This window comes from Myotis davidii, unplaced genomic scaffold (assembly GCF_000327345.1).
Source record: "Myotis davidii unplaced genomic scaffold, ASM32734v1 scaffold765, whole genome shotgun sequence".
Taxonomy (NCBI): Eukaryota; Metazoa; Chordata; class Mammalia; order Chiroptera; family Vespertilionidae; genus Myotis; species Myotis davidii.
The window spans coordinates 1,796,231-1,812,943 of record NW_006296056.1 but is presented as its reverse complement, the minus strand read 5'-3'; the positions used below and the strand labels follow the sequence as shown (position 1 = coordinate 1,812,943).

Genomic DNA, 16,713 nt, shown 5'->3' with positions numbered 1-16,713 from the left:
AGTATAAATATAAATACTAGAGGCCCAATGCACGAAATTCGTGCAAGAGTAGGCCTTCCCTTCCCCCAGCTGCTGGCATCGGCTTCCCTCTGGCACCCAGGACCCGGGCTTCCCTCGCAGCCCGGCTTCGTCCGGAAGGACGTCCAGTCTAATTAGCATATTATGCTTTTATTATTATAGATACACATATATACACATATGTGTGGGTGTGTGTGTGTATATCCCACGTGATTCTGATGCACATTCAGGATTTCAAGTCATGAATGTGGGCTGAAGGTGGGCAGCCTCGAGGACTGGGTGCACGTCTCTCCAGGGACATCAGTCCATGGGCACCGTGGAGAGTGGCCCCCCACACGGAGGAATCACCAAGCCCAGCTTTTTATCTGTGCGATGGGAGGGAAACCGGCCCACCCCCACATGACAGAGCTGTTGTAGAGAAAGGAGAACATGCCCATCAGCTGGTGACCCGCATTGGTGAGCATGACCCAGAGCTGCTCTCAGCTGCTTTTTGATGCTGAGCCTCCTGAAAGTCTCCAAGCTCTTGGTTCCATCCCCTCCTTTTCTGATCAAGGTCACCTCGCAATTCCCTCCCTCGCTCACTTCCTCCAGCCGTCAGTTACTTTTCCCAGGTCTCCGCTCAAATCTTTCTTCTGAATAGAGGCGCTCCCTAACTACGCACCCTGTGCCAACAGTGGCCACCCCCCACCCCGTGTACTTCTCCTCGTGCCACGGACCACCGCCTGACGCCATGGCAGGTTTATTTAGTGTCCGGCACGTAAGCTCCGTGAGAGCAGCACGTGGTCCTGTTCACCACTAGGTCCCATGACCTAAGGCGGTGCCCAGCATACAGTAGCTGCTCAATACACAGTGGCTGTTGAAGGGGTGCCTCCTCATCCCTAAAGCGGGGTGAGGCACCACAATACGGGCCCAGGACCAACATAACCGACGTGCTGAGGGGGGCACTGTGCGATTCGGGGAGCGCCGTCCAGGTGGGGAGCGGGAGGGAAAGAAGCTAGGCCCCACCACCTGCTACACCACAGGCTCCCTGCCATACGCGTGGGGCCCTTTCGTTAACGTTCACAAAACCCTTCAGAAATGGCCATCCCCACTTCACAGGGGCCGAGGTCCTAGTCGGGGTCACAGCAGGTCACGGCCCCCGAGCATGTGGGAGCATGTGGACCGCAGTGCTTCCTGCTGTGTCCTGTCGCCTCCAGGGGGCGATGCTGACAAGTGCCAGGGCCATCTCGCCTTTGCGGCCCCTCACAGGACTTGCTCCGCGTAAAGCGGACCCGGGCAGACCTGCTGAGTCGTGCTGATCTGCCCGGGAGAATGCCCATCTCATCTGAACGCGGGTGAGCCTAAATCCCCGTGCCAGTCGCCGCCGTTCCTGCCGCTCGGGAGGCGGGAAAGACAGACGAGAGGCGGACAGCGTGCAGGGCTCCGAGCTCCCACTCCGCTCAGCAGTGGGTCAGGAGGGGGCACGCCGGGCACAGGCAGCAGGGCAGCCTCCCTCCCCGGGGCCAGCTCCTCTTCCAAATGCTCCTGCAGGGGTGGGGGCCAGGGGCTCCTCACCCTGACAGAGAGGGTGAGGAGAGACACTCAGGAACACAGAGCCGACCCTACAGGGGGCGCAGGCTCCACGAGGGAAGGGACCTGGACCCTGTGGTTGACCAGGGCCGGGCACAGAGCAGGTGCCCAGCGAGTCCGTGTTCAAACAATGAGCAGAGTGCTGGGCTGTGATGAGCGATGGGCTGTGGAGGGTCACGTGCTATGCTGACGGCCAGTCCTGCCACAACACACCACTCCCTGAACCCCGACTCAGCAGAGGATTTGAGGTCGGGGGGCAGCGGGGGGCGGGGGGGTCTGGGCTCCTCACCTGGAAAACTGCCTCAGCTTGGCCTCGATGCTCCTGTGCCGCATGCACATCCGGGTGAGGGCGGAGCCGATCTCCCTGGTTCCGCCTGGAAGAGAACGGAGCAAAGCTGAGGACGGAGGCCGGTCCAACCCTGAGACACTTAAAGGCGAAGGAAAGGATTTAAAAACAAGCGAGTGTCCATCACGTCGTAAAAGCCAAGCCACTGCCGTTCAGGCTTCTCACCGTGCACGTGTGTGCTCACACTCACGCTCACACACACGTGTACATAGATATGTATGGTGACAGCTTTCATATAATCACCGAACAGAAGTTACCTTTACTACATACGGTACCCTCCGATATTTTCTATTCCGATTGTTTAAAATGCTGATTGTGATCCCGACATTGATTTTAACAGCCCACTAATACATCAATGACCTACGGTTTGAAAAACACTTCCCAAGGAAGGTGACCAAAATAGCATCTGACTCTTAGGAAAAAGCTGTAGTTATTTTCCCCTCTCCTGGCAAAAATAGCCCTGTTAGCATTCTTTAGAACGGCCAGTAAGGCCACTCTACTTGTTTCAAGACACACACAAGTATTTCGGAGAACAGCAAGGCTAACCAGAATGAACTGACGGAGTGTGTTTAAATGGGCGCGGGTAACTCCAGTGCAAGAGGCTCTCCCCTCAGCAAATGTGGAAGCCAACGGCCACACAGTGTGACCTTCCCGAATTCCTGTCATGCTTCCCCTTCAGGCACACCCTTCTCCGAGATGCCCCCCCGAGGCCCTCCCTCCCCCGCTTGGAAACAAGGCCTGCATCAGCATTCGCTGGGGCGTGGGGGAGGGAGGAGCAAACTGCAACCACAGATGGCAATTCTGCACCGACACTGAAAAGCACAATTAATTATAAACGTTATGAAAACACTGGGGCTTGTGAAACCCGGGGGGAAATGTCAAATAAAGCACTATTTTTAGCAGAAGAGGCTGTCCAGGGGAAGCCGCAGGAATTTATGGCAGGTTCAGCCAAGTCAAATTATCAGGGGAAAAAATCTCCCCCTTATTAGTGCTCTTGACATTATTACAGGTTGGCTGTCCCCTTCCACCTCTGGAAACACCTCCGTGCTGCTCACATTCCACTATTTTCCATTTTATCCTGCCAGACGAACAGGTTTCCGGAACAAAAAAACATATGAGTCATAACGGTGGTATTATATGAATCAACCGTCTATGCTTGAAAAGAGAAATCTGAAAAGAGAAATCTAAGCAATTCTCTAACACAGGGCTTCCCCACCTGAACACGGTGGGCAAATGGGCCCGGCGACTCTTGGTTGGGGGCAGTCCTGTGCATGGAAGTATGTTGAGCAGAAGCCCTGGCCTCTCTCTACTGCAGTGGTTCTCAACCTGTGGGTCGCGACCCCTTTGGCGGTCGAACGACCCTTTCACAGGGGTCGCCTAACACCATCCTGCATACCAGATATTTACATGACGATTCATAACAGTAGCAACATTACAGTTATGAAGTAGCAACGAAAATAACGTTATGGTTGGGTCACAACATGAGGAACTGTATTTAAAGGGCCAGAAGGTTGAGAACCACTGCTCTACTAGAAGGCGGCAGCATCCTCCCAATCGGTGGCCCCCAAAAGTGTGTTCCTTGGGGAATAAAAATATCCCGGCCAGTTAAGGAGCACAGCTGTAAATCAACCTGACCAAGAGCTAAATGCCACCTGAGGCTGTTTAAATGCCTAGAAGTCTGACAATGTTGCCCTCCAGCTCCTGGCACCGGCAGCCACGCTCAGGCCGTAACCAACCACCATCTCAGCAGCACCATCTACGGCAGCTCACGCCGCTCCACCCGCGGAAACCAGCAGAGGGCGCTGTTTTCACACCCAGCAGCTTGCCTTCGCTCGGTTCTCTTAAGCGTTTATTGCTTAAAAGCAAGGAACACTTTATCCCCAGGGAAATATCTCCTGTTTCGTGGGCCTTCATTTGATTAAATGTTAATAACCTGGCCATGCAAGGAAATTGGCTCACTCGCTCGCTGCTGGTAAACTAGCACTTTTCTGGGGGAAATTTGGCAGCATCTATCAAGAAAAGCCTTAAAAACACACCCCCTCCTTGACCCAGCAATTCTAGTCTGAGAAATTGAACCTGGGGAGATAATTAAGGATGAGAGCAAATCCTTACTTATGAGACTAGTCGCCAAAGTGCTGTTTACATCAGTAAAAAGTGAAAACAAAATCCCATTACAGGGAGCGGGTTAAACAGACCAGACAACACCTCTGCACCAGGGAATAGCATGCAGTGGTCTGAATGCTGCAGGGTGATGTGTAAGGTTCCGGGAAGGCGAGTCATTTGCAGAGCTCAGTTCGTGCAGTGCTCCGGGATAAGCCCTTTGCACACGAACTGTGTAATCCTTGCAATCTCCCAGCTGTGCGGGAATTATCATCATTCCTTTTCCTGCACGGACAGGAAGAGGCCCTATGTAATTTGCTGAAGCTCGCACTGCTAGAAAGTGGGGTTCTGACGCAGGCTGAGCAGCGAGTCTGTGCACAGAACCACTCAGCATCCCACACTTGGTACATACAGACAGGGCGATGGGAAGGGGCGGAGCTGAGAGCCTAGAGGACGCTGCTACACTTCAGTACCTACACACTATTAAGGGTGTTGGGACTTGACAGCCCAGCTCTCAAATTGTGGTTCTTTTTAAAAAATATGTATTTTTATTGATTTCAGAGAAGAAGGAAAAGGGAGAGATAGAAATATCAACGATGAGAGAGAATCATTGATCAGCTGCCTCCTGTACGCCCCCTACTGGGAACTGAGCCCACAACCTGGACATGTGCCCTAATCAGGAATCGAACCATGACCTCCTGGTTCATAGGTCGCCACTCAACCACTGAGCCACACCAGCAGGCTCACACTGTGGTTCTTGAGCCTAAAACTGCCCAACTGGCACCAAGGGGCTTGAGCTCCTCTCCTTGCTGAGCTACCACAGACAGGTAAGTGATGGAAACTGCTCACTGACCGCCCACGCTCCCGTTTCCTCAGGGTGGAATTCTGCCGTTGGAAAAGATCACCTGGAAGCTGTTCCCTCCTCCCATGTCTCTGCTCCATTATTTCTGTTCCCTTCCCAGGCATTTTCCATAGATGGCCACCGGCTATGGACCATCCCCAGGAAAGCCCGGGGCTTCCCAGAACCAGCCCAACTACCAGCCGAACCACCAGCAGTTTCCAACATGCTGCGTGTGCCCCACCACTGCGCCTCTGCCGCCCAGGCCGCCTTGGAGAGGAGGAGACAAAGAACCACAAAGAAAACGCCCGAGCAGCCGTGCGTGCCTCTGTCCAGCTGGGCGCAAGGGCAGGACACGGGCAGATGGCATCCTCCACGGATCCGGGACCCATCCCTTCGCACGACTGCTGATCTGGGCAGCACGGGGCACCCTAAAAATAGCTCCCTCTGCGGCTGCGCTTCGCCACGTCTCGTGTTCTTCCTGACCCTCGCTGAAACCTAAAAGATAAATCAGCAGGTTGAAAGGGCTGCAGAGAAACTGGCTGCGGCGACAAAGGCAGAGCAGACATCTGGGAGAGCGCCGCTGTGCCAGTGAGAACCTTTACGGAAATCAAACGGCTGGTGAGAGGCACACTGCACCGTGTGAGTGAGGGCACACTGCACCGTGTGAGTGAGGGCACACTGCACCGTGTGAGTGAGGGCACACTGCACCGTGTGAGTGAGGGCACACTGCACCGTGTGAGTGAGGACACACTGCACCGTGTGAGTGAGGACACACTGCACCGTGTGAGTGAGGACTCGACTGCGCTGGTTTCTGCTCACCCTGCACCGAGCACGCGCGCGGAGGGAAGGAACCAGCATGTATCACATTTTAGGAGCAAAGCACCACGTTGGCTGTACCTGGAGGCGGGACCCGGAACTGGGTTTGCCTTTTGTTTAATCCATAAATGTTTGTGCACCCTCTATGGGCACGCTATGGAAGATTCAAAACAAATAAAAATAAACATGAGATTCTTATTATATTAGACGAGGCCTCTATTGATTCAGAGTCAGCCTGGAGAAATAATGGTGTGTTCATTTCCTATGCTGCTGTAGGAAATTACCACTGGCTTACAGAAGCACACATTTATTATCGTACAGTTCTGGACAAATCGGTTTCACCAGGCCAACATCACCATGTAGGAAAGGCTCCCTTCCTCCCGGCTCCAGGGGAGAAACCGTTTCCTGGCCTTCTCCCGCGGCTGGAGGCCGCCCACAGTCCTTGGCTAGCGGCCCCTTCCTCCATCTGCAAAGCCAGCTGTGCAGCATCTTCTCTCTTCCCTAGCCTCTGCTTCTGCCCTCACATCTTCTCTCTGACTCCGATCCTCCTTCTCCTTCTTAGGCGAACATTGTGATGGGATCTATCAGGATAATCCCCCGAAGGCAGGATCCTTAACGGAATCACATCTGCCCAGTTCCTTTGCCGTGTGAGGAACCATATTCACAGGTCTCGGGGATGAGGATGTGGACATCTTTGGGGACCATTTTTCTGCCAAAGATGAGTATAAGTTGCTAATTTGGAGAGTCCGGGAGGCACTGTGGGCGAAGCATCAGTATCTATTCATCCTCGGACAGTGCTCTAATTCCATTCCCTTTCCCACCCCCGGGTTCAGGGATGGGAAATGATGGAGAGTTTCTGGGGAGACCTGGGGGGAAATTTCCCTGATCTTGAGAGAGACCCCCGAGGGTGTGAACAGGAAGCAGTGCCCAGATGCTGCAGTCGGCCATCCCTACGGCCACGGGGACACCTGCTTTCGGATGAGGCTCCTCCTGTGGACGAAGACAGAAAGAGCCTGGGTCCCCAGTGACCTTGCTGAGCCACCAAATTAACACACCCAGAGCCTGCTCTCCCCCTGGACCAGGGGCTCCTGTTTTGCAGGAACGGACATTTCCTTCTTTTCAAAGGCACTTTGCCTTAGTTCTGTTTCTCGCCGGTTCAAAGAGGAAGCAGGAAGGGGGCAATGACCTCCCAGGCTTCCTCCTGGCACCAGGGGTCACGCGGTGCTAAGAGAAGTGTAAGTGCAGCCCCGCTGCTGAGGGATGCACAAATGCTTTACGGCAAACCTCTTCATTCTTCTCAGTGTGTATGTGTAAGCACTTCCTCCCATAACAAGCAAAAGTTTTACTTAAAAAAAAAGAAGGGTAGCACAAAATCAGTCTGCGCTCTAAACAGGATGATCTGCAAAGGAGACAACCAGTGGAAAGAAAGAAGTAAAAGTCCAGAGGCCAGCCGATCGAAGTGTACCCCCTGCTGGGGCAGGGACTCTGTTTTGTACATCAAACACATTTCCTAAGCGTGTTAGCTTCCTAGGGCTGCGTGACAAAGTCCTCCAAACCAACTGGCCGACAACCACCAGAACGGATGGTCTCGCAGCCCTGGGGGCAGGAGAGGAGCACACAGTCTGAAATCAGGGTCAGCACGGCCACGCTCCCCAGACCTGTGAGGAAGCGTCCCTCCTGCCTCGCCCTCGCTCGGGTGGTGACCAGCACTCCTGGGCTCGCAGACGCATCGCTCCAGGCCCCGCCATGGCGTTCCCAGGGCGCTCTCTCCCTATGTCTGAGTCCAAATTCCCCTCTTCTTCTAACGACACAGCCCAGCCGTACTGAAGTAGGGACACCCCCAATGACCTCATCTTCGCGTGATTACATCTACAAAGACCTTAAGTCCAAGTGAGGTCACATTCACAGGTACCAGGGGTTAGAATTTAAACATCTTTTTGGGGAAACACAATGTACCCCCAAAAGCATCTATCTATCATGTAGCAAGGATTAGAGTGATTCCAAAGGTGATGAGGACAAGGGCTTGGCGGGCTCACCATCGGGCTGGGGGTGCCTAGTAATGGTGCAGGACCACAGGCTTTGCAGCAACCCTACGACGTAGGTCTTGTGGTCCCCACGTTATCCATGGACAAACCTGCGGAGGGCCACAGGGCCTGGAGGTGGGAGAGCTAAGACCGCAGCCCTGACTTTACAGAAACTGAAAGGCTCTCGCCCTCCATGACAAGCTGGAGACGTTCCCAACCAAGGACAATGAGGCCATTAAAGTTGCGCACAAACTACAAACTGTGTAATGCCTCTTTGGGAGCAAATGGTGGGAGGGGCATAAGAAGAGTGAGCCCCCCAAAGTCTGACATGGCTATGCCCTGCAGACCGCCACTCGCCACAGCATTTTGCGGGGGGCAGGAGGGGGGCATGGCATCCAGCAAGTGGCACTGTCCCCTCCCTCCACCTGCCCCCTGTGCAGGCGGCTTCCATCCCCCCACACAGCGGGGGCCTAATGGACAGGCCCTCCCTGTCCGCCATGTGCAGGCGGCGAGTGAGGACAGAAAAGCTGATGTGTCAGGCCCAGTGTCTGTGGCGGGGGGCGGGGGGAGGCTGGAGGAAGGGAGACTTAGGAAGCGCCTGGGTCGGAGCGCACGGCCACAGTAAGTCACTGTGCCTCTCGGGCCCTGAGGGCTGATACTGTGGGAAGGCTAATTAGGAGTCAGCCGGCCACTGGACAGGAGCAGGCTCTCTGCACCCCCAGTAGGAGCCGGTCCAAAGGGGCAGGCACCTCGGCGCTGCTGGCACGCTGGACCTGGTCACTTCGTCATGGGGCCGTCCTCTGCATTGCGGGGTGATTCGCAGCACCCCTGCCTCTACCCTCTGGGCGCCAGCAGCACACCCGACCCACGTCATGCTGACCGGAAACGTCTCCAGACACTGTCAACTGTCCTCGAGGTGCAACATCGCCCTTTTGGAGAGCCACTGGCCTCACAAAGGGGGACACGTGTCCTTGTCCCCTGAGGAGGGGTCGCCGATCCCGGCGCTGGGCCTGGGAAGCCACGCCTGACACGCATAGTGGTCACAGCAGCTGCCCGCACACACGTACCGCAGCAGCGGAGAAAAGCTATTGAGTTCGATGCCCACCCCCGGCTTCCTAGGCAGAGAGGTAATAGGCAATCCTGTCCCTCTAATGAGGAAAATGTTCCACTTGCCATCACAGAACCATTCATTCCAAAACACACAGGTGACCTTCCCCACATCAGCAGGCACCAGCTCCCTCCCTACAGCCTCGGGGACACATTCATGCAACCAGGGGCAGCTTCTGTTCAGGTTCAAAATGTCAGAAACATCCACACCACCAGGAAAGGGAGCCCACGGGGCCCTCGTCAGGCGGGATCTCGGGCACAGAAGGCCGCCGTCTGAGTGGCTGGGAAGAACTCCGAGACCGTGAGGAGCTTGGAGGGACAGGGCAGTGGAAGAAGAAAGCGGCCTCAGACTCCTCAGCAGCTGGACTTCAATCCAGGCACCGGCCAGCCCCCGAGTGTCTCTGAAGACTGTGACATGGACACGAACCAAGAGCCATGCCAACCTAACCCAGCAGGTGCTTGCTCCTCGCTCCTCGCTGCATGCAAATGCACAAAACTGCTACTGCACTGGCTCGGTCACACGCTTAAAAGGTCTAAGAGAGGTGCCCGTGTGTGGTTCCAGGCATGTAACTACCAATCATATCAACTATGACTGCAGGTCCTCCCATGATGTATTTTTATCAGGAATCATTTCCCAAAATGTATCTGTTTTACCCACACCAAATCCCACCTGTTGAGGTAGGCGACCCGTCCCCTCCCCATTGACCTCCTAGCATCCTGGGGGCTCCTTAGCAGCTGAAGCCCATCCTCTCTCCTCCTCGACATGTACTTGGGCGACATGCAGACCCCAATCACCTGCAAGCCAGTTCCTAGCAGCAGCCTTCGCACCGGGACTAAGGGGAGCCGGCACAAGCTCCTGGCCGTCTCCCGAGGGAGCATGAAGATCAGGCGCAAAGGGGGTAGCATGGAAGGGCCACAAGCTCAGCTCCCCATTGGCAGCTATCTGACCTTGGGAAGGGTCTAACTCGCTTAGACTCAAGTGTTAATGACTGAACTCTAAAAAACATGAGGTTGACTGGTGTTTTAATCATCTTTGTTGCACACATTACACCCAAAATGCACCATCTAGGATTTCCAGTTGGGCTTCCTGTGAAAGTCTGCACCGGCTAGATTTTCTTGTAACTGTCCCAATCTTTTACAATTGCCTCATCCACACTGAATTTGATGGCAACTTTTTAAAGCAACTTGCTTCTATCTTGTTGTTCTAAACATCCCACTTGTTTTGTAGAAATAACCAATCTTGATTTTTGTTTTCTAGGTTTTTTGGGGGGAGGGTTCTTTGGTTAATCTTCACCTGAGGATATTTTTCCTTTGATTTTTAGAGAGAATGGAAGGGCAGACAGACAGAAACATTGATGTGAGAGAGACACATCAATTGGTTGCCTCCTGCACACACCCTGACCAGGGCCAGGGATTGAGCCTGAAACCTAGGTACGTGCCCTTTACCGGAATCGAACCTGGGACCCTTCAGTCCTCGGACCAACGCTCTATCCATGGAGCCAAACCAGCTAGGGCTTAATCTTGATTTTTCACACTCATATCCCAAAGGTTTACATACTCTACAGTTAAATACCTTTATGACAGGCCATACAATGGTATGTTATACAGGTTTGGGGGGTCACACAACAGACTCTAGGTTGAGCCTGCAACTCAGGTGGCCGGAGCGTGTGGACATGCCGAGGGAAGCCCACAAGCCGTGAGCTCGCTGAAGGCAGGGCTGGCGTATTTCAAGGAGAAAATAAGGAGCACAGGTTATATCGATGGGGCAATTACTAGTTAAGTAGGGCTTTGCTGTGGCAATAATCAGCCAAGTCCTACAGGAAGGCAGGGGCCAGGGAAATTAACTCAGGCCGGGCTGGGGCACCCGTCCACATCTAGCCCCCGCTTCTCCCACATCTAATGCTGCCCATCTCCAAGGAGCTGGCGAAGGAGAACATGGACGGAAAGTTAGCTGCACAAGGGGCAGCTTCTCCGGAAGCCAGAACAGTTCCTCCTTCCCAAACATCTCAGAACGCCAGAGGCCGAGAGGAGCGTGCGGAGGGCCCACACGAAGACTGTGCTGTAAACAGTTAGGCATCAACAGTGGCCGTGTGGCCCATTTGGCCGGCTCAGGGGTTGAGATCGACCCGTGAACCAGGAGATCACGGCTTGGTTCCCGGTCAGGGCACATACCAGGGATGTGGGCTCGATCCCCAAACGGGGGCAGGCAGGAGGCAGCTGATCAATGACTCTCTCTCAGCACTGATGTTGCTCTCTCTCTCTCCCCCTCTCCCTTCCTCTCTGAAATGAATTTAAAAATGTTTTTTTTAAAAGAGTGGTCATTTGATGGTATTCAAAGCTGCAGCATCAAGAGGTTCCTAGTCAACCTCCTGTCATGAGCCTCGATTTCCTGGTACCCTGCGCCTTCATATCAGCAGGCAGCTGCCAATGGCAGCAGCTTTGAGAGGCATCCCCACAGTTCTAGAGCTCTCTGTCATTTACTGTGGTATCGGAACCATGTGCCACCAGCCTCCTCTGAGCAAAGACCCGAAAGCTCCTATGGCATCTGGCATTGGGTGCCATGGCGGACACGCAGGCCCCGCGTGGACGGCGTGCAGCAGGTGTGACAGCGCAGGCTCGCTGCGAGGAAAGAGCGGCTCTCCTGCCTCTCAAGGCCTGCTCTGAGAGCCAGAAGTCTTGAAATGTCAGGTGTCTTTTCACCTTGACGCCGGCTGGAGGGCGGCCCAAGCGCTGCATCGCAGAAACCGCCTCAGCGTGCGTCAGCTGCCGCCCTGGCCGGGCCATCTGCTGCCCGGGGATGCCTGCAGCCGGCGCTCCACACGGTGAGCACATGCCAGCACCGCGCCCTGCTTCTGCAGCCTCACTGGCGTGTTTCTGGATGCTTCTCTTTATTTATCTTATTTATTTTAAAGATTTTTATTGATTTCAGAGAGAAAGGGAGAGGGGAAGATAGAAACGTCAATGATGAGAGAGAATCATTGATTAGCTGTTTCCCCCCTCACCCCGCACGCCCCACACTGGAGACGGAGCCCACAACCCAGGCAGGTGCCTGGCCGGGAATGGAACCATGACCTCCTGGCTCACAGGTCAACGCTCCACCACTGAGTCGCGCCGGCCGGGCAGGATGCTTTCACTTTAGAGCTTTAAGGTACGTGGGTTTCAAACGGGAGAGTAAAAGCGTCTCAGGGCAGCACCTGAAGGTCAGCCTGTTCTAATGAGAAAGGAGGGAGCTCAGTTCTTGTCCCTCAGAAAGCGGAGCCACGATGCCCCAGCTAACAAAGACCTGTTCCCAGGAGCCAAGTCCAAAAGGCCCCGAGATGGACCACCTGAGCCAGGATGGGTCAGTGAGGACCGCCCGGGCACACCGGCAGGGCACCAGCCGGGCCTCGGCCGGAGGGGGGCTCGCTGGGGGCTCCATAAAGTGGCTCTTCCCACTGAACCCAGGCTGGACTAAAGGACCTCCTTCCTCCTGCAGAAAAAAGGTCTCATGGCACTGAGATGCTGGAGAAGAGACGGGGCAGCACTTCTATCCTCAGCAAACACAGAAAAAACGTGACTACGGTGTCGTTACTGCGCTGTGAATGGAGGAGACGGGCCCGTCCTCGCAGAACGGACATCTAGTCTAAACTTGGGGGCCGTGTACTTCTAGGGTGACCTCATCGCTGGGAGGTGCTTAGAAAACGCAGGAGGCCACCGACCGACCGGCAACGGGTCCTCGCTGCTCGGCCCCAACCTCTCCGGAGCCCGCGCCCGCCGTCACTTCTCCCGCTCAGGGAGCAGAGCCTTTTCTTCGCTGCATCCACGAGGCAGCTGGTTCCCATCAGGGGCACTGTCGTTTCATTAAAGGTCAAAGAAGGCACGCAGGGTATTAAGAACATCAAACTGACAAATATGTTTCTTCTGGCTTCATCAGCACTTTATTTTTATCCTCGGGCACAGAGAGATGGACAACTGGGAGAAGGCGGCATCATAGGATGCCCTACATTTGTTTAACAACAAGGAGGGAAGGGAGAGGGAGGGAGCGAGGGAGGGAGAGAGAGGGAGAGAGAGAGAGAGGGGGGTTCCTGGTATAACAAGTTACCATACAGAGCTCATGTGCCATCTACACCAGCCACGAAACCTCTAGCCACTCAGTGGAGACACTGGTCACACTGAAGTCGGAGCAGCTCCCAAGTCCCCATGTTAGCCTTGACAATGGCTTCCATCGACCCAAACATGCTTGTATGAGCTATTTACATCGCCCACATGTTCTTGCAACAAAGACGCGATTTATCGTCACGGAAACTGACGGATGGAGAACGGCGACGGGGAACAGGAGTCACATATTAAATGGGGAGGATCTGTCTCTTTGTCCTCCTGAGGTTTCATTGGACAAATTGAAAAAAAACTTAAAACAGTTTCAAAAATAAACCCTTAAAGCTTCCAACAAAGGAAGCGCAACTTCCCTTTGGCTGCAAGGCGGTCCCCACACCCGCTTCGATGTCGCAGGAAGAGAGAAGCACGCGGAGTTTCCTGTTCACAAAACCGTGCTCTCGGCCCCTGACGTGGCTGAGATGTGGCAGGCGGGCGGGGACCGCCAACACGGTGAGCTCAGCAAATGCCGGAGGAGGCCGGCAAGGCATTTTGGGAAGACACCCCCATGCCCACACGCGGGTGGGAAGATCCTGCAAACTGATCAGCTGGCAGTCTTTCGGCCACTCTCCCACATCCCAGCCCCCCCACTTCACGACTTTCCAAAAGGCAGAGGAAAGCCCTGGCTGGTCTGGCTCAGTGGATAGAGCGTCTGCGGACTGGAGGGTCCCGGGTTCAATTCCGATCACGGGCGCATGCCCAGGGGGCATGCAGGAGGCAGCTGATCCATGATTCTCTTTCATCATAGATGTTTTGATCTCCCTCTCCCTCTTCCTTCCTCTCTGAAATCAATAAAATTATATTTTTTTAAGAAGACTACATTTTTTTTTTAAAAAAAAGCAGGGGAAACAAAATTACACACACACACACACACACACACACGCACAGAGTCCTACCACCATCTGGCGGCTCAGACCAGCAAGCATGCGATTCTGGCCTGCAGGGTCCTGGCAGCCACACGGACTGATGCTCCCCTTTCTTTGTTGCAGTTTTCAAAGCAAAGCGAGAAAGGTAGCATGGGAACATAAGACACGGACACGCTCACACTCGGGGAACACCGTAGCGGGAGCAAGCGCATTCCCACAGCGACTCCTCCCGCCTTCGTTTCCGATGGAACGGTGCCTGGTTGAAAAGCACCGCGAGGGTATCACCGGGGAAAAGCCGCTGGCTCCCCGACATCTGCTCCCCGACATCGCCAGCATCTGCCTCTGCCGCATGGGCACAGAGAGATGCCCCCGCTGGAGCCAGACTCCAGGACGCCAACCCGGGCCAGCAAAGCAGATGTGGGCTGATCTGCGGAGCTTCACGTCTTCTCAGCACAGGAAATGGAACTGTCGGGCAGATAAAACGCTCCCAGCCACAGCTCCGGGCATGATCTCCCAGGCAGCCCTCAGGGAAGGTCAGATGAAGCAGAGGTGGCCGACGAACATGGAAGCAGAGCAGGGCCGTTCGTGGTTTAGGGATGAGAGTCCGAGCGCGTGCCCCCCTCTCTTTCACCGGGATGAAACCCCAGAGAGCGCGCCCTCCGGCTCTGCTTCTGCCGGTGAGCAGACCTCCTGTTACGTCAAGCATCTCGATCAGGTCACCCCGTGTACCGCTGGCCTAGGAACCACACTGTTCCTCTAAGGGACTTCTGTATATCCCGGACCTGTGCCAGGATGTGCTGACTTCAGCCTGTCAGGAAGCAATCTTGCTGCTTTCCAAATTATTAAGAACAGCCACCATTTGCTGAGTGCTTGCAATCTAACAGGCACATGCAAGCACACTGTATTCGAAGTTTTTACACCTCATTATATTCCCCAGGTAGGTATCTTTGTAGTTGAGGTATGATTATCCTCACTTCACAGGTGAGGACAAGGGGGCTCAGAGAAGTGAGGTAACTTGTTTAAGGTCACACAGTAGAATTCAGGATTTGCACCCAGCGCCGAGTTCATAGTTAAGCCTTGTAACCATTCTTGGGGGCATCTCGCTGCTGCCAATTATGTACCAAAGTATTTGGTGGCTAAGAAGTTAGGTTTTCCTCTCCCCCGGCCCCATCCAAGCACCTCTTTTATCAGCCAGAAACTGTGTGCGGGCTGGCCGGTCTGCGTGCGAGGCCCGGGGACCAGGGTGGACGCAGACCGACCGCCTCAGCACGTCGCCTCCTGCCGCCTTCCTCTGGCACTGGGCGCGGTTTATTCAGGCAGAGGACCCTTCCCTGTTACTAGGAGAATCTCTTCCCCCAAATCACCTTTTAGCTACTGACACCTCCCAGCAGGGGCCACTGCCGTCCAGTTTCCTGGGCACGGCCAGCCCTGCTCAGCCAAATCCTCTTTGGGTCCCAGAAACACCGGCGTCTCATAAAACAGCACATCATGGGACGTGTGCACATCTTTGCACATAGTAGGTGCTCAACAAACCCGAGTGCGTGGGAAGCGGCAGAAGTGCCAAACTTCTGGGCTATAATACTCACCCTTCCCAATTTCTAAGACTGTCTCCCTCCTCCCCTCTCTCCCCTCCATCCTTACTGCACACCCAACCCACCGCCGTGACATGGAAATCGGAAGAAGCTAAGATTTAAGATTCCCAAGGACAAGTGGCCCTTGGGAATGAGATTCAGAGCACTCCAATTTGTAGGTAATTTTCTAGCCAAGTTCATCTAAGATGAGAACACAGTTATCAATGATGTTCTCTTCTTCCTCTCAATTTATATCACAAGTTGCTGTGCCGCCACAAAACGAATGAGTGAATGAATGCCTGGACGCTTTCTGATCTCACAGTATTTGAAACTCGAACCTAGAAACAGCAAACAGGAAGCGGGCTCTTACGACCAAAGGGTTACCCACGAGGCCCCGGCAGGCAGGACAGCAGCACGTGGCACCACCCAAGTGTCCGCAGGACCCTGAGCCGGGCAGCCCCGTCCTCCTCCCTCCACTTGAAAAACCAAGGCTGAAAACTGGGGTTCACTACTGGTTCCCCCATCGAGTCTTAGGGTCAAGCAGTAGTAATACGAATCCCAGAACCACTCAATAGCTCTGAAAAGTCTCCTTGCTGCTCAAGCGAACTCACCCACCCTTGGTGCTGGAATTATATTAAATCTGGGAAAATAAGCCCAGATGGACAGTTATCATATTTCTCCAAGAGAAGATGGAGGGAGGAGGGACTTCAATGTGACTTAAAACTGTAATCTGCTCTGTAGGATGTTATCGAAAGCTTGTGGTGGGTCCACAGAGGTTGGGGAAAGACCAGCAGTGCTCCGTGGACAGAAGCTGCCACTACAAATCCCAGTCCTGCCCAATTTCTACAAAAACGGGCCACGGTTCTAGCAGCCTGCTGACCCTTTGGGGTTAAACCAAGTTGGCCTCTTGGTCCCTGAGAGCCGGTCGCACAAGGTGATGTGAACTTTTTTTATTTTTATTTTTTTATTGATTTTTTACCGAGAGGAAGGGAGAGGGATAGAGTCAGAAACATCTATGACAGACTCTATCCACTGAGCCAGACCGGTTAGGGCTGATGTGAACTTTTTACAGGATCATCAGAGCGACTCTGGTCCCTCCTCCTGCTCCCCTTTCTTCTTGGCCCTGAACCCACTTGAGCAACTGCGTTCCTCTAACAGATCGCAAACACTTTCTCTTAGGAAAGTAGCCACCCAGGCGCGGCTTAAACCTCACCACGGCTCAGTCATCAAGTCAACCCCAGGGGAAGTGGCGAGGCTGTGGGCAGAGGGGCCGCCTGCCCTGCTCCGCCACGCCCCGGCCTGGCCCCGGAGGACCAGCTGGGCC

At 54.3% G+C, this 16,713-nt stretch overlaps 1 protein-coding gene across 13 annotated transcripts in view; it reads right to left on the bottom strand.

Moving 5' to 3' along the window:
* MTSS1 (metastasis suppressor 1) overlaps positions 1-16,713 on the bottom strand; it is a 139,342-nt gene that overhangs the window by 27,694 nt on the left and 94,935 nt on the right. For all 13 annotated transcript variants that reach the window (XM_006770969.2, XM_006770968.2, XM_006770972.2 and 10 more), the window contains one exon: positions 1,877-1,961. In XM_006770969.2, the coding sequence (XP_006771032.1) occupies positions 1,877-1,961 (85 nt within the window). The remainder of the gene's footprint in view (positions 1-1,876; positions 1,962-16,713) is intronic.